Below are 21,512 nucleotides of genomic sequence, written 5' to 3'. Positions count from 1 at the left end.
GATTAGAAAGGAGTTTAATGCCCTAAGTGTTTGCAAACTATTTGGGCTCAGGAGGCCTTCGTATTCTTAAAAATTCATGAGAATCCCAAGAGCTTTTATTTATGTGGTTTTACCTAGTGATAGTTACTGTATTAAAATTAAAACAGAAATGTTAAAGGTCATTAACTCACTTAAAAATAACAAACCCCCTACCTATAAACAAAAACAACAGGTTTTAAAAGATTTTATTTACTTATCTTTAGAGGGGAAGGGAAGGAGAGAGAGACAGAAATATCAATGTATGGTTGCCTCCTGTGTGTCCCCTGCTGGGACCTGGCCTGCAACCCAGGCATGTGCCCTGACTGGGAATCGAACCGCGATCCTTTAAAGGTTCACAGGCCCGCACTCAATCCACTGAGCTACACCAGCCAGGGCAACGACACATATTTTTATTTAAAACAAAAGCCAAGAAAAAAAACTCATCTCTATTTCCCCAACCAAAAATAAAGGAGCGGGGAGAGTGGAGCTGTTCTACACCGTCAGCGTCTCTATACCGTCCGGCTTCAGCCGAAGGCAGCGGGGCTCCCGCACCTGCCTCTGCCTTCAGTCCCAGGGACACGGCATTCCAGCTAACGCACGGCAACGGGCCCCGGGCCCCACAGAGAAGCAGGGGTGAGCAAGTGTGAGCACTTTCCAGGTAACTGTGGATAACCACCTTTGATGTGACACTCAAACTCGATCCTGGATTATTCCTTAAACGGTAATTACAAAGTGAAATCTGAAACCATGGCGGTTAACTTCTCACACCGCATATCACCCAGGGCCCTGAGCGGCACCACACTTGGGTCACTTGGAAAGCACCGGTGCCCCGGGTCACACGGACTCGCTGACGGGCTGCACTTCCCAACACTGAACCCTCCAGCCCCTAACCAAGCTTCTCAGACGCTCCGGTCCCACCCGGCAAGCCCAGGGGAAGCCACCGAGCTTGTGGGGCGGGTGCCAGTGTTTTAACGCTCCGGCTTCCCCTGGGAGTTAATGTCGTCACTGCAACAAATGCTGTCGGCATTTGTCGTGAAGGGACAGGCTCAGTTCATCATTTAAGAAACTAGCTGCCGATACCCACTTGGGTCTGAACAACCAGTCCGTGCCCCCCCGGCTGTCCTCCATAGCAGACAGCGCTGCGGGAGGGCGGGCAGCAGGAGGCCCGGGTCCCCGCCACCCCACTGAGCGGTGAGTGCTTGCCCTGCACTCTCCTTACCACAAACAGCATCACACACAAGTGGGCCTGAGGCTGAGACTTAACCAAACTAGTAATTTTTACTGCTTTCCACGGAACACATTTTTAAGTTAGTTTTTTTGGTTTGTTTTCCTCCTTCACACTGAAACAACATGTCAAGGAAGGAGGTGGGCGCCTGCCGGGATTTGTGCTCCGGGGCCAATGTTTACCCACCATTGTCTCTCTACCTCAAGCTCAGGGCAGTAGGGGGACAAATGACAGCTTAGGGACAGCTTAGGACTGCAGTGGAAAGACTTCTGACCTGGTGGGTCCCGACAAGTCAGCTCACCGCACGTGCAGACCTGCTGCTGAGTCTGTTTTCAAACGTCCTGGTTCAAACCCACCCCCTTTCAGGCCCAAGTTCTGTCTCCCACAACAGGCCCCACCAGGCAGGTGCTTGGGCAGCAGGTGGCCGAGCGTACCTTCCGGGGGGGCACAGCTGCCAGCTGGGGGAGGGACACGTGCACGAAGTCTTCGGTGTGACAGAGCGGGGCCGGAGGAGGAGAGGTGGCGGGGGTGCCCAGGGGCGTCCCTTTTCCTCCTGTTCGGAGACAAGGGCAGAACACACGGTCACTGAACTGAGCCCCCTTGTTAGAAAAACGACGGGATTATTCTCAGCCCACCTGTCACTGCAAAGAAAGAAATTCGAGTTAACTCTCTGGGCATCTAAGCCAGTCTTTTTTTTTTTTTTTTTTTAGATTTTATTTATATATTTTGAGAAAGAGGTAAAGGGAGCAAGAAAGAGAGGGAAAGAAACACTGACTTGCAAGAGAAACAGATCAGTTGCTTCTTGCACACCCCCAACTGGGGACCTGGCGCAAAACCCAGGCGTGTGCCCTGACCAGGAATCGAACAGGTGACCCTTCGCTTTGCAAAGTGGGGCTCAGTCCAGTGAGCCACACCAGCTGGGGATGGGCCAGTCTTTTTTTTGGTTTACGTTACATGTTCCGGAAGCCATGTACGTGAGAGGTTTGCATTCAGTGTCAACATCAGGGTTAGCACTGCAAGGGGCCCCCAAAGTCACTGTCAGATCTAAGAGACCATTCCCAGTCATCAGAGGCAGGCCCGCCCGACCTCCCAAACCCCACCTAAGACACACATACCGAAGACTTTACTGTAAGGGTGCGACGCGTCGGACGAAACAGTTCCAGGAGAGGTCGGAGGAGTGGTCATGCCACACGCCACAGACGGGCTCCAGAGCGCAGCCTGGGGAGTCAGTGAAGCGCATCAGCAGTGAGGGGTGGACACCAAGTCACCCAAGGGTTACATCCACAACCGGCAGGCCTCCACACTGGAGAAGGCATCTCGCCAAAGCTTTACCAAAAGACAAGCTGCATTTTCCAAGTCTAGATGCTAAGAGAAACCCAAGTGACTTTTGTCGATACATTTTTTAAAATAACTCATTCTGAAATGAGCAGTGTGAGATTTTCCCAGACTATATGCTAAATCCTGACCCAAACGGTCAGCTTCAATGGCCAGTGGGGAAGACAGTGGGCTCACTACTGGACGCCATACTTGCGGCGGCGCGGGGAAGCTCAGAGGTGGGGGCAGCTGCCCCGGTGTGCTGGACAACAAGGGCCGGGCCGAGGGGTGAGGGGTGGACGTCGCACTCCCTGCAAAGAGAGGGGAAGAATGTGTGGTGTTAGTGTGCGCCTCTGCCTGCTCTGAGAAGGAGTGCGGCGCTCTGGACCTCGCACAACACTTAGTTCTCTGCGTTTAAGGACTGTCTGAGGGGCCCCGACACCCTGGGACAAAGGAACGTGTCGGAGCGCTCCAAGGGAACGCAGCGCGGCGAGGCGAAGCCTGCTGTGTGGCTGTGCTGCAGGGGAGCCCGGGTAGACACACTGAGGCGCCGCCTGCAGACACCCCGCCCTCCCCGCCACCCTGATTCTCAGCCGTCCGCTGCCTGGAGCCTGTGGGGGCAGCACCAGGAAGCAGAAAGACCTCCTGGGCAGGCGGGACCTTACACCCACTGTTTTTAGTACTGAAGACACCGAAGGTCTCCTGCCATTAGGGAGGAGACCAAGGACGTGGGACTAAATTACACTGGAAAGAGGAACGAGTCAGGACAAAATGGAGGCAAATTCAAATTTTAAATACTGGGGAAACAGCTCCTAGGAGCTGAACTAAGTCTCATTCTAGGCAAAGAAAAATAAGGTCAACAAACATCCACACTGCTCTCCAGAGGCGAAGGGGCAGCGCAGAGAGGCAGCCCCTCCCTTTACCGTAGCTGTTTGGTGTGTCAGCATAAGGGCTGGCGGGGACATCAGCGGGACGGTGAGGGCAGCGGGCTGACTGGCGGCGAGACACAGAGTAGCCGTCTTCATACGAGGCTTCCATCGGGTCCAGAGAGATTTTGGCACATTCGATCACGACATCGTGGGTTTCTAATTTCTTCCACCTGTAAGGGGCGGAGAACGTCAGAAGTGCAGGCTGTGGCCGTTCATCAGTCGCACGGGTGGGAGGGCCAGCTGCAGCCCCGGACCTGTGAGCACCCAAGATCAAGGTGGAGCCACACTAGCGCAAGGACCACCCGTCAGAAACTAGCCTTTCACTTCACACACCCGGGTCCTTCCTACTTAAAATGGTTACACCAAGTTACTGGAAACTAATCTGAAAGAAAAATGTCACCCACAAGCGACTAGGCACAGCCTCATAACAGAACACAAACGCTGCAGAACAGCCACCAGGAGAGACCTGAGGAGCACGGGTGACCGGGGAACAGGGAGCCCTGGAAACCACCGAGGAGGGGGCCCGATGCAGGGTCCCCCAGCCACGTCCTGGACGCTCAGCCACCCCAGACCACAGCATGGCCCGACAGTGTCAGACCTAGAGAGCGCCCACGAGAACTTTTAAAGAGCCATCTAAAGGCTCCTGCTACATGAGCCACCACCGTTCCACTTCTAAGGGCCCGGCTTCTGGAAACAGCCGCACCTCAGGACGCACATCATTGCTCAGCACAGCACAACTTGAAACAGAAGAGGAGGAGCCCAAGTCTAGCCCGAAAGGCACTTTCTACAGGGGGAAGTCACAGCACCGCCACAAAAGGGCCACTTCCAGCAGTCGGCAGTCCCTGGGAGTGAGGGAGGGGGGCCGGGGCACATTCTGGGCAACAAAACGTTCTTTGATTGTGACACGACTTTTGTCAAAACTGAAGAATTTTGTTGCATCTACATTATACCTTCCTAACGTTGATTTTAGAAATCATGCTTTCAAAGAATAAATGACATTAAATGCTCAGAATACAACCTTAAATAAATAAAGGATACAAAACTACTCAAAGACACACATATAGACATAATCACACTAAGAAATGAAATTAAAAGGACAAATTCTGGGTGATGTTTCTGTCTTCTTTTTTATTTTATTTATTTATCTTTAGAGGAGAAGGGAAGGAGAGAGAGAAATACCAATGTATGGTTGCCTCTTGTGCATCCCCTGCTAGGAACTGGCCTGCAACCCAGGCATGTGCCCTGACTGGGAACCGAACCGCAATCCTTTGGTTTGCAGGCCCGGGCTCAGTCCATTGAGCTATACCAGCCAGGGTTGTTTCTGTCTTCTTTTACTTCTTCAGTATTTGCCCAATGCTCTAAAAAGCCATAATAATTAATACATTTACTTGCTCAAGTATAAACTGTCTTTCTCTTAGACAACACAATTTTGCTATTCATATTTTTAAGTAATTAATAATCCAACAGAAACTTTAATCTTCATGTTCCCAAGCTCAGAGAAAAACAGCCCAGACTGAACAACGAGAACAGACTCATTCCAAGGGACATCCCTAGGAACTTTTAGAATATTATGAAAACAAAAGATTCTGCAGGCTTCCACAGGGAAAATGCGGCAGATGCAGATGACCAGAAATCACAACGCCTTCGACTGCAACGGGAGCGCTGGAAGCGAGGTGGCAGCGGAAGAATGCCTTCCAGTGCTGAATGAGAGCAACTCCGCCCAAGCGCTGTCTTCTCTCCAAGAGCCACTGGAGGACACGGCCCGAGGAAACAAGAGTCAACACGAAAGACACCAGACACACAGAGGACAGCAGACCCTGCAGGGGAGCAGCGCTGGGAGGCCCCCGGGGAGGATGACGGCAGTTTTGTGCAAGGCACGGAGACAGCCCATCCGATCAGCGGACGCCCCAAGACGTGGGCATGTCACAGACCATCACCATGGCATCCACTGTTTGCAACCTGCTCTGAACCGAGGGCCAGAGCATCGGGGGGACCCCGGCCTAGACAGCACGTCTGTACTGAGCTTGCCTTGACTCTGCACTGATGAAACTCCTGCTCGCCTGCTCTGCCCAGGGCCTCTGAGGACACTCATCTGACCCCCTGAAGGACTGTGCGCAGACCCATTCCTGAGCGTAAGCCACTGTTCTTGGAAGCCACAAACAGTGAGACCTCCTTCCTCTGCTGCTACTTCGGCTATTTTGGCAGTGCACCCAACACCTGGCACACACCCCAGGCCTCGCCAGGTGCTCCAACTAGGGCGAGCTCTACCTTTCCCAGGATGCACTCACGCCCTTGCCCAGCGACTTCCACAAACAGGGAGGCTGACCGAGGCTCAGACATCGGTCTTGTGCTCGTCTCCTGGGGCCCTTCCAACAACAGTGACGCGACCACCTCTTCCAGAGCCGGGCTCTGCTTCCCGGTTAACCCTTCAAATGAGAGCACACGCACGGCAACACAACAGAGAAAAGGGCAAGCACAGTGAGCCGAAGACAAGGACAGCAGTTGTCTCTGAGACAGGACAAGGCACCCTGTGCCCGGGACCCTCAAATCCGGAGCCCTGCAGGGAGTGAGCCTGGGGACATCTGCAGGGCTTGAGGAGAAGGGGAAGTGCCTGGCAAAGCCCAGGGACAGGGAAGGCCAGACGGGACGCTGAGACTGTCCACAAGCCGCTTGTTTTCAGCCACCCCCTTCATCTGCTGCCCGGAACAACCACTGCTCCCACCATGCAGGAAGCCCTCCTGGGGTTCCGTGGGACGGGTCTGCACTGTGGCTGCCTCTGCTCTACTAAGCACACTCCCCACTCTCTGTGGGTCAGGAGCAGGTTTCAGGCCAGCACGAGTGGCACTGCACAAGCCCTGCAAGAGGGACTCACTCCCTAAGCAGCAGAACCCATCCTCTCCAGCAGCTCCTCAAGAGGGACAGCTCCCAGATCCCGTTCTTAACCTCCCAAGAGATTCTGTGAGTTGTGTCGCTGGCGGGTTTCCATACCTCCGAGGGTCCAGTTCATGGTCCTTGGATCCGGTCACTAGTTCTGGGTGAATCCGCACATGTTCCATCATTGGCTGGAAGAGATCAGTGGTCAAGTAAAAGGCTAAACTTCTGTGGTATCTCCACACAACAGACTGTCCTTTGACAATAAAAAAGAACAAACACTGATGTGTGCTACAATGGGGATGACCCTCCAAACGCTGTGCAGAGTGAAGGGAGCCAGTCACGAAAGACCACATGGCGTACGACCCCATTTACAAGAACTGTTCAGGACAGGCAGGTCTCTCTAAAGGCAGAAGGGAGACCGATGGTTGCCTAGGGCTGGAGAGGGAGCCCTGGTGTGGGGAGCCAGCAGAATTTCTTTTCAGAATTCTCCATCTGCCATTTAACAGAAACGTTACAAATGCAGCCTGTCTGCCCAGGTCCCAGGTACCTTGACCACTTCCTCAAAGGTCTCCAGGTTCTCCTTCATGCTGTAGTGAGAGCGCAGAAAGGAGACAAAGTTGCATGGGTACATCCCGTAGAGGCGGTGAAAGAGAGCGTAAACACTGGTGTGGAGGTGGACGAGGGAGATCTCTGCCACGTGGCCTGGAAAGGAAGCCATCGAGGGGAGACTCTGAGCCGGACACAAGATTGGTGCGTACCGAACAGACCCGGGCCCGGAGCTGGCACAGGCCTCCCCACCTCGCCCCAGAGAGGGAGGCGGCCTCCCATGTGAACGCAAGCACAGCGGACTCCCCCAGCGAAGGTCCACTGGCAGTCCCCTGTGGCCTTAGGACGCACCCCCCACACACCGAGTGGCCCAGAGGCTCTCACCAATTGTCTCCGCCCTCCTCTCCGCCATCCCTCCCAGAGGACCCCAGACGCTCCCACCACGCTGAGCTGCCTTTGTAACGACAGTCACTGTCCCTGCCGTTTCTAGTCCCCTGCACCCACCGCCCTGCTCCCTGAGAAGGGCGCCGTCCTACTCACTCCTGCACTCTCAGTGCCTTGTACTGTGCGGCTGCACCACAAGGTTTAAACATTTGTGAACCAATGTGTGAGAACCTTGTAAAATCAGTACGTAGTCTTTTCGCTATGCAAATTTGTAACTATAGAGTGAAAAACTACTATCGTGAAACTAGCTTTAAACAAGCTACAAGTGCAGGAAAGAGAACTCACTCAATCCAGCCGGGCCTTGGCCCGGAGGAAAGCCCCAAGTCCACCATGCACACACAGCCCCTCCCTGTGTGTACAGACAGGCCGCCTGCCCCCAGGAAGAGCTGCCGATGGGACTGGCACACGTGGGCCTCTCACGGGCTCACACATCCCACCCTCCCTGCAGCGAGAGCATGGCTCATGGGATGACCAAGGTCCTGAATTTCACGTGCTAACAGCTTCTGCGTCATTCTGACAGAGCTGTGCTACCTGCCGAGACAGGGAAAATCCACCGCATGTGAAGTGGGAAGACGAACGAGGCCATTCTGCACGCCCCACCCCAGCCTATCCCTGAGCAGGCGCCCAGAGCCCAGAGCCGCACGCTGTCACAGCGGACCAGAGGACGGAGGCAGGACTGCCCCACAGGGGTACTGACTCCAGGCCTGCTGAGGCATGGGCTGACGCGGTCTTCAGTTCACGGAGGGTCAGGGGGCTTCACCTCCCGCCGACCCCTCAACCCGATGGAAGAACAAAGGTCCCTCCACAGCCATGCCTCCCCTTCTGCCCACAGCAGACGCACCCAGGCTGCTTCCTCATCGGCCCCGGACAACACCCCCTTCACAGGTCCTTCCCACACAGCGCACAGCCGGGGCACGAGGAGACCTTTACCTGGTCTCTTCAGGCACCATGACGAAAGACGGCCGAAGATGTCAAAGAAGTCGTGCAGGTGCTGTTTCCCTGACTGAGGGATCATCGGCAGCATGGTTATCAGCACCAGGACCCCGGTCGTGAGGACGATGACGTCAGTGTCCACCTGCAAAGGGAAAGGCAAGCAGAGTGACCCGGAGGGTGGGGCTCTAGGACCCGAAGCACACACCCGACGAGGTGCAGCCAAGGGCTCTCAGGTGAGAGGTTCGCCCAGGCTCATGGCTGTCCCCATGGCCCTCAGTGCCTAAGGGTGTAGAGGGTCAGCACTGAAGCGGACCCCCCCAGGAACACTGCTGAGGACCAGCCCGATGCACCTGGACACACACATCTGGGAGAGGGGCTTCCACCTGGCACCGCCCCTCCCAGCCCTGAAGCCCAAGGACGCCCTGCCTAGAGCACTTAGGAAAAAAAGGAGAAGCTGCTCTTTAATGTTTTTTAAGGATTTTATTTATTTTTAGAGAAAGGGGAAGGGAAGGAGGAAGAGAGGGAGAGAAACATCAATGTGCAAGAGATCTCCATTGCCTCTCACACACCTGCAACTGGGGACCGGGCCCGCAACCCAGGCATGTGCCCTGACTGGGAATCAAACCAGCAACCTTTCAGTTTGCAGGCCAGCACTCAGTCCACTGAGCCACACTAGCCAGGGCTGAACTGATTTTTTTAATTTAATGTTTATTTTACTTTTTCCCATTACCAGTTAGCCCCTAACATCCCTCCCCCCAAAGCCACTTTATAAGAAAACAAAGGAACATGGCTGTTTTTGTTTGTTCAGCCAGACCCTAAACTACCACATTTTAAAAATCAATTTGAAAACGCACTACACGCTGACAACCCGCTCTGTCTGCAAGGCGGCAGCAGGAGGAGAGCTGCGAGAAGGGCCCGGCACGGCAGCGGCCGGCCTCCCGACGGCCTCCGACCAGGCCCGCAGTTCCCACGTCGAGTCGCAGAGCTTTAGTGAAGTTACGTGACTCCCCCAAAGTGAAGCACAGCTAAGGGAAGACGCTCAATACCTAATGGGTAATAAGTCACCGAGCCTAAGACAGCAGCTCACCTGACCCATGACTGAATCACGGCTGCTGGCCAAGGAACTGGAGTTCAGATGTAAGGGACAAGACGGCTGCCGAAAGACCCCATGGAGGCTCAGACAGTCGTCACTCCTATTGGAGAAGCGACCTAGGAGACTAGTCTGGACGTCAAGTTCTAAGTACGTTCAGTCTTTACATCAGGCACACGCCTCTCGTTAGGGCCAGTGTCTAGTAAGAGAACGTGAAACAGCCGTGGGAGAATGTATACCGAGTTCCAGTGGAAAAAGGACTAGCCCTGACTTTCATAACATTCTAACTGAAGGCTAGGGTAACTGCCCACGAGAAATTTCCGAGGCTTACCATTTTGGAAAACAGCAGTAATTTTGCAATCTGAACTAAATGGTGTGCCCTCAAAATTAGATTATAGCCTCATCAATGCAGTCGCTTAAAAAAATTAAGTTGTTAAGCCTTCGCTGGTGTAGCTAATGGATTGAGCGCTGGCCTGCAAACCAAAGGGTCGCTGGTTCGATTCCCGGTCAGGGCACATGCCTGGGTTGCAGGCCAGGTCCCCGCTGGGGGCCATGTGAGAGGCAACCACACATTGATGTTTTCCTCCCTTTCTTTCCCATTCCCTTCCCCTCTCTCTAAAAATAAATAAATAAATATCTTTAAAAAAGTAAAGTAAGAAATTAAAAAAATCAAGTTGTTAAAATTGTTCCTGTTTTTTCCCCCAGTATTACACGCGTGGTTTTATGACACCCTATCAACGTGACTCCTTGGGACCCACCTCTAGGGGTCATAAAGCCCCGAATGCCCCCACTGGCAGAGACAAAAAGCACTCTGCAGGGCGCTGTCTCGGATGAACCGGAACGTGCTGCCAGTGCGCAGTGAATGCCACTGAGCTTTCCATGGCTCTGGGGGGGGCAGGCGCTTCCTGTCAAGGCATTTTCTTACTTTACAGGTAGCAAACAAGCCCAGGAGCTGAAACAGATCAGGTGAAGAGCCCCAAGTAGTTCTGCAAGCCACTATCAAAACTCAAACCAGAAGGTTCTGTTGAGGTTTTGACTACGTAGAAAAACTAAGGACAGTGCAAAAAAGTAGAATGCAATGCAGGAGGCTTCTCAATTGGAGCTGTGGCCAGACATGCTCCTAAATGGCTGAAAGAGCCTTCTGAGCCCTTTTCCTTGGCGATAAGAGGGAATTTAGGAATGGGGGTTTCCCAGAGACAAACCAGCATACGTTCAACTGAGGGAAGGCTAGGAAGGGTGAAATCGAAGAGGGCTGGAATGAATAATGCTGGACCGGCTGCATGAAACAGTGCCAGAACTGCTTAGACAAAAGCCATTCAGCAGTGGCACCCTGAGAAGGTGCTCAGTCCCAACTGTGTGGTGTTCAGGGAGAAACACCAAGTGCCCAGAAGTTTCAAACTCTCAAAGTTAAAATCTAGCTGCCCACTTGCCTGACGTGACTCAGCGTTTCGGGACCCACGCGCACGAAGCCATTTCACACGAGCCCTCGCCACCACCGTACCTTGAGGCATCTCAGCAGAGAAGGTAGGAGAGGTGCTTGAGAGAGCTTATGCTTCCAGGACGGCTGCAGCCGGATGACGTGCCCCAGCAATGAGAGGGTGGGCAACCGAGAGGTGGCTCTGCCCACATATTCGTTCATCTTGTCCAAGAGGTGCTAAAAATGTGAAAGAATGAAAATACATCTCAATAAGGCTGGGGGGCGGGTCAAGGGAGCCAAGGCAAGCCCTCGAATACAGGAGGCTCACTCAAACACAGGCGACAGCTAGCGCTGGGCCTCCAGGACTTCCCATATGCGGAACAAGGGTCCGGTAGGCACTGGATCACGTTCAAGAATTTGTAACCTGTGCTGGCAAACCAAACACTACTGCGTCTGGCCCGAGAGCGGGCAGCCAGGCTGCACTTCCTGAAAAAGGGTTCACCTCTGCCAGCAGGCCCAGAGGACACTCCTTCCTAGACCCCCTCTCTGAAATACAAACAGGCCACCTGTTGCCATAACCACAGGTCCCCAGCCCTCGGCAGTGGTTGGGGCTGGGAAGAGACCCTGCTAGAGGCAGCCATTTCCTGCCACAGTAGCCCAGCACCAAGGTCTGGTCCCACATATCAGTCAAGCAGCAGAAGTTCAAATTCAGGCCAGGGTAAAAAAACAAGACATCCTGAAAAGGCAGACCACAGCAAGGCCTTCAAGTTCTGGTGAAGTCATCAGCACGGGAACTCAAGACGGAGCAAAGCCTGCCATTACAGTGCCGTTGACTGCCTACCACCAGCAAAATGAAACGCAAACGCAGAACGCACGGACCCTCGAGTGCTGGGGCACAGGCCTCCTCCATCAGTGCTCCCCTCGGTCACCTGCACTTAAGGTTTTCCCAAACTGGTGAGAAGTCAAAAACCCTGTTTGAAGCATGGTTTTAACGAGGGGTCCTTTACAGATCAAATCGGCACTGTACGATCACAGTGCTGTTTTCAGGATTTCTTTAAACAGCGGGATCTTAAAAAGCCCTGAACTTCGTTTCGTTTTGAAAACAGTTCTGGAAAGGCAGGTCCTGCAGGCACTCTGCACGTGTGCTGGTGATCTGGGCATGAGGCCCCTCACGAGGACGCCTCCCGCGTGGCAGTTACCTTATCGTGTGGCTCTTGCAAGGTAGTCAGGATGTGCAAAACTTGCTGAGAACTGGTTTCCAGGTAATAGTCCACCAAGGTGTTCACGAGCATCGGACCGCGGTCTAAACAAAGAAAGGGCAGTTTCTCCTCGTTACTTCCTTTAACACCCTGAGTTTCCCTCCAACAGCTGCCTGCCACAAAATCCAGAAGAATGTTTCTCTGTATGCCACCCAAAGCCATACGAAGTCTGCGATTTCCCTCCTTACGGTAATTTAGATTCAACAATAATACCAAGTTTATTTGCCTAAATAGCCACAAAATCACATACAATTCTATCTTCTTTTTTATTACCTTTTAATTAGAATAAAATAACCCACGTCTATTGTTAAGAACTCAGACTGTATGAAAGTGCATACAATTTAAAAGGCTCCTAACTCCTACCTCCCAACTCACTTCGCAGAGAAATACCCTTGACTTTGGTACACGTCCTTTCAAAGGTTTTTCCACTTGAAAAATCGCAGTCTCTCTCTCTCACACGCACACTCCCCACGTCCACGTGCCCACCGCCTGTGCGAGCGATCTGACCATTTCGACAAGGCGGCACCTGTGACCCACCCACTCCCCTTGACGGACCTGCTGCTCTCCACTGCATGGCTCTATGTAATTACCGTAACCACTCACCTACTGAAGGATACCTGGCTTTTTCCGATTTTTTACTATATTTCATTTCAGGCTATAATGAAATACAGATTCTTGTCAGTGGGCCAAGAGTGTGTGTTTTGGGGTGTTTTTTGTTTTTTTCTGTTTTATCCTCACCTGAGGACATTTTTTTCATTGCTTCCCAGAGAGAAAAACGCTGATGCAAGACAGAGGCACCGACTGGTTGCCGTCCCTACGCACCCGGGCCGGGGATCAAACCCGCAACCTTTCAGTTACAGCACAACTCTCCGACCTGGACACACCAGCCAGGGCAAATGGCACATGTTTGTAAACCGATGACGGATGCTGCAAAAAAGGCTGAACACCAATTTATTCTCCTACAAATAATGTCTATTTCTTTATTTTCAATTGAAAAACATTTTTTTTAAGATTTTATTTCTTTCTAGAGAGAGGGGAAGGGAAAGAGAAAGACAGAGTAACACCAGTGTGAGAGAGAGGTCAATCAGCTGCATCTTGCACGCCCCTTACTGGGGGCCTGGCCAGCAACCCAGGCGTGTGCCTGACTGGGAATTGAACCGGAAAACTTTTGGTTTACAGGCTGGCATTCAGTCCATTGAGCCACACCAGCCAGGGCACAATGTCCATTTCTGTGATCAATATTTGATGTTTACCAACCTGGTAAACAAAAATGGATACTGTTGAAATTGTTCTCCTCTGATTAAAGAAAGGTTACGCGTTTCTCATATTAAAAATCACGTATGATTTACAGATAAACTGTGTATCTGGGATTTGCTTTACAATACTGGGTAGGGACAGAGTCAGGGAGGTCAAGGTGAAGAAGAATGGCAGAGGCCTGGGCACTAGGTCCACACGGCTCCCTGGGAGATGGCGCTTCCCTGTGTCTGCACATCTGAGCATCCAGCAGTTAAAGGCTGCAAATGCACACAGAGCGACCACACCGGTGACCGCATGCTCCTCACTGGTGGCTGTGGAGATGCCACTTCTCAGCGGGACTCCGACCCCCCCCCCAGGAGCACCCCCCTCCTGACTGGCAGAGGAGCTACAGGAGCGGGGCCCTGCTTACCAGAATTGAGGTTCTCTTTAAAGACGGCGGTGACGTCATCGCGCACACTCAGCACGGGGGAGTCCAGCATGGAGAGGAGCTCCCCGAGGTTCGCTTGCTGGGCCATCCTCTCCCACAGACGTGCTGCGCCGGGGCCGGGACGTGTGCTACAGACTCCGAAGGCTCTTCATTGGCGCCGCAACCAGACTGAGGGGAAGGAAGATGACAGTGCAACAATACGGGCTCGTTCTTCCCCAGAAGAAACCACCTGCAAGACAAAGCAGCCGTGCATCCAGCGCTGTGAACGGTGGGTCCGGAGCTTTGCTTCGACTGCAGCCAGGGTGTGCGAACGACACCCCCCCCCCCCACTCCCCGCACACACTCAGGAAGAGGAGTTCTAAGGAGCCAGGAGGGAGGCACCGGGAGACCGATGCAGTCAGACCAGCCGTCACAGTGCCTGAACAAGGGGCCAAACCTAAGTTATCCTACTGTTAACTCTTCCCTGGGTTTGGCTAAGCTTGTGTTTATTTTTCAAATCACCCATCTAAAAAGTGGATAAACAATTTTCAGAAAAAGAACTGAAGGCACAGTATTGTCATCTTCACTGTCATCTCAGTGCCTAAAGGCTCGTACAGCTGGTCAGGTCGCAAGCCCGAGGTCCATGCCCAGTTTGCACCATGGGTCATTCCTCTGTTTGGGGGGCACACTCTTCATGTCACTGGCATAGGGAAGGGCCATCAGGGCAAATTTCACCTTTAAAACTCCAAAACTCAGATCTTTGTGGCAGTGGGACAGCTGCAGCATCTTGAGGTGCGAAAAGGCAGCTCCCTCGCCGAGCATGGCTACACATGCTGCGTGCACCTCCCCACTGTGTGCGCGTCCCCACTGTGTGCACCTCCCCACTGCGGCCTTGGGGTCTGTGCTCAGACACAAGCCGTCGCCATGCTGTTCGCCAGACAGAGCTGCACACCTTGTGCGAACACTGTCAAACACACTCTGTTCCTGGTCCTCGTTTCAGAGACAGAAACAGAGGCAAGGCCATTTGCTTGGGGTCACAAAGCTTGCAAGAGGCAAAAGCAGGGAAGAACTGAAATGTGGGCCCAGATCTGCCTGACCCCAAAACCCCAGCCCCCAAATGTGACCTTAGGCTAGCTCATGGTTTTGACCCTCATGACAGCTCCGTGAGACAAACAGCATTATCCTACTTTACAAACAAAAGCATGGACCTGGCTGGTATAGCTCAGTGGATTGAGCGCAGGTCTGCGAACCAGAGGATTGCGGTTCAATTCCCAGTCAGGGCACATGCCTGGGTTGCAAGCCAGTTCCCTGCAGGCCAATTCCCAGCAGGGGACACACTAGAGGCAACCGTACATTGACGTTTCTCTCCCTCTCTCCTTCCCCTCTAAAGATAAATAAATAAATAAATATATTTTTTTAAAAGCATGGATACTCAAAAAATAATAATAACCTTGCCAAGGTCACATGGTAAAGCAGAACACAGGTGGCCAAGTTCAAAAGGCCAATAATTATATGTCACTTCTAGCCACATTAAAATATATTCTCTTTTCTACTTGTTTTTCTTTGAATAAGCTAAACTAGAAGTTAGTGGGCTTTACTGTCCATCAAAATCACTTGGGACGCTTGTTAGAAACGCAATATCCTGGGTCCATTCCAGAAATGAATTTTGAGCTCAGGAATCTGCTTTTTTCTTTTTTGTCCTCACCTGAGGACATCTTCCTCCACTGCTTTTAGACAGAAAGGAGGGGAGAGAGAGAAATATACATACAGACAGAATCATCTATTGGTTTCCTCCCGACCAGGGAATCACATGTGCCAGGACCAGGGACGGAACCCACGACCAGGTATATGCCCCGAGCAGGAATCAAACCAGCAACCTTTCAGCTACAGCAGAACATTCCAACCAAGCAAGCCACGACAGCCAAGGCTCCGGGATCTGCGTTTTAACAAGCACCCCAGGTCATTCTCACCTGGGTGATAGGTAAGCCCTGTTGGAGAATCACTGTGCTCAAGGGTTAAGCGCCCCCCATAAGGACACCAAATTTTAAGTAGCAGTGACCCCAGGAACTGCCGAGTATCAACCATTGCCTATGCTCTGGTTTAATTATAACCTGGTAATACCCATGAATTTGGTTCTTGGTGAACCAGAAGTTCATTAGCCAGAAAATCAACTAAAATGTCTAAATGCATTTTTTATATCAAATCCTGAGGTAGGAAGTTGCTGGGGTCACACTCATAAGTAGAGATCTTACAGGTAAATCATGAAGTCAATTTGGTTTTGTTTTTGTTTTAATTCTTGCCCAAGGATATATATACACATCACTGATTTTAGAGACATCGATATGAGAGAGAAACATCGATCAGTTCCCTCCTGTATGTACACCAACAAGACGGAATGCGCAACTTAGCTGTGTGTCTGGACCAAGAATTGAACCAGCAACCTTTGGTGCACGGGACGACACTCCCACCAACCAGGCCACTTGGCCAGGGAAGTCACAAAGACAGTTTGAAAGGGCTCAGAAACCTTACAGTTGGTAAGACGTTATCATAGAGCTCAAAGCCGAGACGAGAAACCCCACCTTCCTGTGAGCTGGCTGCACTACGTCACCACACCACATGAAGGTGGCAGCAGCCCCGGGCCCCTGGAGAGGCGTCCCTCAGATGCCGCGCGTGGCTCGCTCCGGGGCAGCGCTGGTGCCACCAGGTACTCGCCGAGGAGCGCCGTGTGCCCTCACGCAGAGCGCTGGTGAGCGTCCCCAGGGGCCCCTCTCTGGGCGGCTCTCTGACACGGTGCCCGCCTTCTAGCCCGTGCTCATCTCCACTTCCGGAAACCACAGGTGACCCTCAGGTATAGAAGCATTTTGTTGTCCCTGAGTGTGGTCTTGCTCCAGCAGAACTGCTCCTCACCGGCCTCGGTCTCGTGAGGTGCCACTATCTTCTGTGTATGCAAGGGCAGTGCCGTGGGCCGGTCCTCCCAGGCCCAGGGACGTGAGTGCGATCCTACACAAAGGCGGCAACCATCCAGGCCGCCTGGCAGCGGTCAGGGCTGACCGGCTTGGACTATCCAGCTTGTTTTTCAGTTTGCAAATATAATGTAAGTAAACCAGGCATAAAAGTCTGGTTTCTGAAGCCTACTCTTTCAAATGCTTCACAGAAGGCAAAAAATAAGGTTTTACCTAAAACACATTAGCTTATTTTTGGCAAGAAGCTTTTTCCTCTCTGGGTCTAAAATTCCACCTTTTAACCATACTTTCTAATCCCCAGAACAAAATGATAAAGGCTGGGGTTTGTGTGAGACTCCTCTTCAGGCGACCCAAACTCGGAATGAGTCCCTCGACGGGAGCACCTCTCCTCTTCGAACTCATGCAAACGTTTCTTGAGGGCCTAAGTGCAAGGCGTGATGCAGGCAGACGAACTCAGCAAGGGGCCATGGCTCAGAGGGTGCACAGGGGAGGAGGGGGCCAGCTGGGACCGGGCTTGGAGGTGGGGAGAGGCAGGTGCACTCAACACACTTCGCAGCCTACGGAAGAGGGGCTGGAAACAGACACTAAGCGGTGAGCACCACGGGCACACGAGACACCCAGTTGCAGCTGTGGCAGTCTGAGAATGGTGTGCAACTCTCTTCCATTTGGGAAGAACCAAGTACAGGAAAGAGAGGAGCCAGGACAAGCCAGAAGTGAGTATCTGAGTTAATACATTTCTGTTGCTACATGACAAGGCCACATTCTATCCACTTTAGTATTATCTTTAGTGGCTGCACGCCACAGTACAGAGCTGCAGATGATGCTATTTATACTCAGGGGCCATGGCTTTCGACACCCAACTACCCACCCCAAACCCGCCCCTCTGCCAGTCTTCTGGGTCTCAGTAAAAGGCATGACCGTCAGTCTACAGCAAACATCTAGGTGACATCTCTGTCACTTCCCCGCTCTTGCCCTCACACCTAACCCATCAGCAAACCCCAGCCCCTCGTCGCCCCTAGAGACAAGGCAGCAGCGGCCTCTCCCCGCCTTCCTGCTGGCACCCCGCTCTCTACAATCCATTTGCCACCAAACAAGAAACTCTGAACCATGGAACTCAGAATCAACACTCCCCACCCACATTTGGAGCAACTCCATGGCCACCTGGAGCTAGTCTGAGTGGCCCACGAGGCTGCATGTGATTGGGTCGTTTACAAACCCCCACCTCTGCCCCCTGTCTTCATTTCACGCCGCTCTGCCTCTCCGCTCTGGTCTCTGGTTTCTAAAACCCCAGGAAACCAGCTCCCGAGATAGGGCCTCTGCACTGACCACCCCCCGGTATGCTCTCCTCCCTCACCCCTGCGTGGCAGACTGTCTTGCAGGTCTTAGTCTCCGTACCTGGCCAAACCCCGGCACCTGGCTATGTGTGGTCTCGGTCTTCAGAGAGTGTCAAAGTTGAACTGTCAACTGCCGACTTCAGCACCACTTCCGGCTTCCCTGACCGTGCGCGTGTGCGAGACCGTGAGACCGTGTACCTACTACCACCGCGTTATCCTGCGTACGTGGTGTCGGTGAGGCGCACACTCAGAATGACCGTTAATATCTGCATGATCACTCTCAAATAAAGATAAAACACCCGAGAAGTAACATGCAAGTTTTGTATTTTATAAGCTGAAATTCTGTCAGTTTAAGTATAAATGTATACTTATAAAAATAAAAGCTTCCATAAATGATGTGACTTTTATACTCAAAAACAGTTAAAAACTCCCAGTTAAATATATTAACTGATAATATGAAAATAGCGTGGACTAGCTACATAACTTTGTGAATAACAGTAACTAACCTGTGAGCCCAATACTTACAAAAGTTTTCATAACACCTGGCTCGGTGAAGAAAATCACACCGTAATTCTAACTTCTGTGGAGTTTTCTAGCACTTACTACGAACCAGACGACCCGAGAGCCACACTCGTTCTGCCGTCTCCCGAGGAAAAGGGCAGATCTGGGAGCCTCCACGCCTTGTGAGGACAAGTCAGGAACAGAAGGATGTCAACCTGTCACTCGAATTTTAAGTCATGAAAAAATCCACAATAATAGAAAACGTTTCATAGAGTTTGAGGTTTATGTGCTACTCAGCTTGGGCCTCAGTGACGGAACAGCTGACCACGTGACACGGGTTCAAACTCCTGTCAGCGAGTTTCTAAGGTGGGACAGTCTGAACTATGCACACAAAATTTCAACGAGACGACCAGCCTGGAAAGCCTCCTCTACTCTTGAGAACGACGCTCAGCCCCTTCTGTCAGACACTCTGCACTAAGTCCTGACTTGTGAACAGCATCGACCCTCAGACGAGACCCTGCGTGGTGCACAGCTCCTGCGATGTCCGGCGAGGCAGTCGGGGACCTTGAATGAGCACCAGTGCACACCCTGCCCATCCTCCCTGCATCTGCCCCCCGGGACAGCGGCGCCGCAGACTCCAACCCCAGGCTCCAAGGTCAGTCAGGCTGCTAAGATTACACCCTCCTACAAGTGCCTCACTACCTGGGAAGGACCTGCTCTGGGGTCTGTGCGCCCTCCAGTCCCCAGAGCCCGCCATAGCACGCCCGTCATCCCCAGAACTAACAGAGCCACCGACAGAACCAGGCTGAGACGTGATGCTAACTTACTGGTCTGGGGGTCTCTGCCCAGGATGCCCATCACACAGTCAGCCTGCGGCCCGGGCCCCACTGTAGGGCAGGTCACAGGGCGGGGTCCAGGCTATATGTGTGGGTTACACCGGATTTGCACGCACAGACCCAAGGGCACTCGTAAGGCTGGCTTGGGCTGAGAACCTCTGCACTAGCTGACCGGCCTGCTCCCGCACAAAGGCTCCCACTGAGTGCAGTGGCCTGAACCAGACTCAGCTGTCTGCACTGACTGGGGTCACAGACACACTAGGTACTAGCCACGTGACCTCAGAGATAGCAGCGAGTGTCCCAGAGGCTGCTTCTGCGTCTCTAAAAAGCGGGGGCGCCAAAAGTGGGGTCATGAAGAAAAGTAATGCATTTAACAGTGCCTGCACCAAATAAGCAAGTAACCATCACCAGTCATTTGACCAATTATTTCATGCCATAGACCAGGAGCGTCAAACTCATTTCCACCAGGGCCACATCTGCCTCAGAGCTGTCTTCAAAGTGCCGAAGGCGATTTAGAACCAAGTAAATGTAAGTGCTCCTTAACAGTTAAGCGAGAGCTCAGAGCTGCCGCCAGGTAGAAGCAAGGTGCTGGGCGGGATAAAACAAGGTGGAGAGCCGGGTTCGGCCCACGGGCCTTGTGTTTGCCACCCGTGCCACAGCCAGTCCAGTTCCGGGCAAGCAGCTGAAACCATACACGTTAAACCCTGCGTGCAAAGACACACGCATGCACCAGTACGGCATGGACAAGACAACCGATCCCCTTCTGCTTTCCTGCACCAGTGGACTGAGTCGATCCCTTACCTATTCTGGGGACAGTTAGTACTTCGGTTTCCAGTGCTGTCAACCTGGTGTCCTTCATGGTCACTAGAGGGAGAAAAACACATGTACGTAAATAACCATCTTACAGTGGAAGGAACCCAAGCGCAACCAGAGAAGCCCAGTGTTCACTGGACCCCATCTCCTCCTGCTCTGGCTCTGACAGGTGGCTGTCTGCAGGCCACGGGAACACACACACTCACTGGGCACACCTGCCTCTCCCTGTCTAGGTTTCTGGACAGCCAGAGCTGGAAAATTCTTTGTGCTATGCGGAACTTGTTACCGCTGCCTTTTGTTAACTGTCTGTATCAGAGCTACAAACAAATGGAGAGGACGTGAATGGTCAGGAGAGGCTCCAGGGTCCGAGGGTCCGAGTGCAAGCCCAAGTTCTGCCACCTACTAGCTGTGCAGCTGGTGGCTCCTTATCCTGGTGTCTCTGGTGTCCACCTCATGTTACCTCGCCTGCAAGGCAGGAGGGGTAATGGCCACTCCTCACCGGCTGAGTGGGGACTGGAGGAGCCGCCTCATCCCTCCACCCTGCACAGCATGTGGCACGGAGAGCGGGCTCCAGGGTTCCCAGGAGGCAGCCCAGAGTGGAGCGACACAAGGCCCTTCACAGGCCTGAAGTGCGCCAGCACCCACCACCCGCCCCCACCAGCCCCTCAGTCTCTCAGTCTCTCAACCAAGCCACTCCCACCCCCATTTCAGGACTTGCTGCTGCCCCCCACGCTAAGTCTTCACCCTTAAAACCTAGCTTAAAAACCCCCTTCACCAGAGAAGCCTTCACTTCCCTCTACTCCCAAGCCCCAGGCCGGGTCAGGGCCCCTATGATGTGCTCTCAGCAGCCTCAATTTCTTTGTGTCCCTAACCACCACCCCACTGCACTGGGGTGACTGGCTACTGACCATGTCCCCCACTAGACCACAAGTTCCATCCAGCAAGAGAGAGCGGCCCATCCAGCCCCGCATTCCCCCAACGTCATGTCCTGGCAACGCTGATGAGACGCCGCAGGACCTCAACCCCTTTATGTCAATCAGCAGATGATAAAGATGGTCACATTCTATGTCGTGCTGCTTCAAGTTGCAGAACTAACGACGATGTTAAGTGAAGACTCACTGTACTTGCTGACCAAATGACTCGGAGTTAAAACAGTCTCAATGTGCACAGCAGAATTCTGCCTTCAAAACAACACAACCTTAACCCAATCCTTTTCCGAGACAAGCATAAAGTATCTGTGCAGAGCCGTCACTTCTTCACCTGCCCTCCCCCTTCACCCTACTTTCTGTCCACACGACCTCGCACTGCACATCTACGTCCCGTGTGAGCACACACGGAGTCTGGCACAAACAG

General features: G+C 52.7%; 1 protein-coding gene across 6 annotated transcripts in view; it reads right to left on the bottom strand.

The window, feature by feature from the left end:
* TSC1 (TSC complex subunit 1) overlaps window positions 1-21,512 on the bottom strand; it is a 44,472-nt gene that overhangs the window by 14,905 nt on the left and 8,055 nt on the right. For 4 of the 6 annotated variants that reach the window (XM_037158552.2, XM_053667737.1, XM_053667734.1 and 1 more), the window contains exons 2-12: window positions 20,148-20,210; window positions 13,716-13,962; window positions 11,990-12,093; window positions 10,875-11,027; window positions 8,281-8,425; window positions 6,908-7,062; window positions 6,475-6,548; window positions 3,481-3,656; window positions 2,771-2,868; window positions 2,359-2,461; window positions 1,678-1,796 (exon numbers count right to left, since the gene is read on the bottom strand). In XM_037158552.2, the coding sequence (XP_037014447.2) occupies window positions 1,678-1,796; window positions 2,359-2,461; window positions 2,771-2,868; window positions 3,481-3,656; window positions 6,475-6,548; window positions 6,908-7,062; window positions 8,281-8,425; window positions 10,875-11,027; window positions 11,990-12,093; window positions 13,716-13,821 (1,233 nt within the window). In that variant the 5' untranslated portion in view covers window positions 13,822-13,962; window positions 20,148-20,210. The remainder of the gene's footprint in view (window positions 1-1,677; window positions 1,797-2,358; window positions 2,462-2,770; window positions 2,869-3,480; window positions 3,657-6,474; window positions 6,549-6,907; window positions 7,063-8,280; window positions 8,426-10,874; window positions 11,028-11,989; window positions 12,094-13,715; window positions 13,963-20,147; window positions 20,211-21,512) is intronic. The other 2 variants (XM_053667735.1, XM_053667736.1) reach the window with 1 other exon arrangement.

Source organism: Artibeus jamaicensis, unplaced genomic scaffold, assembly GCF_021234435.1.
Source record: "Artibeus jamaicensis isolate MK-2021 breed Jamaican fruit bat unplaced genomic scaffold, CSHL_Jam_final contig_471, whole genome shotgun sequence".
In the NCBI taxonomy this organism is placed as follows: domain Eukaryota; kingdom Metazoa; phylum Chordata; class Mammalia; order Chiroptera; family Phyllostomidae; genus Artibeus; species Artibeus jamaicensis.
This window is presented reverse-complemented; position numbering and strand designations above follow the sequence as displayed.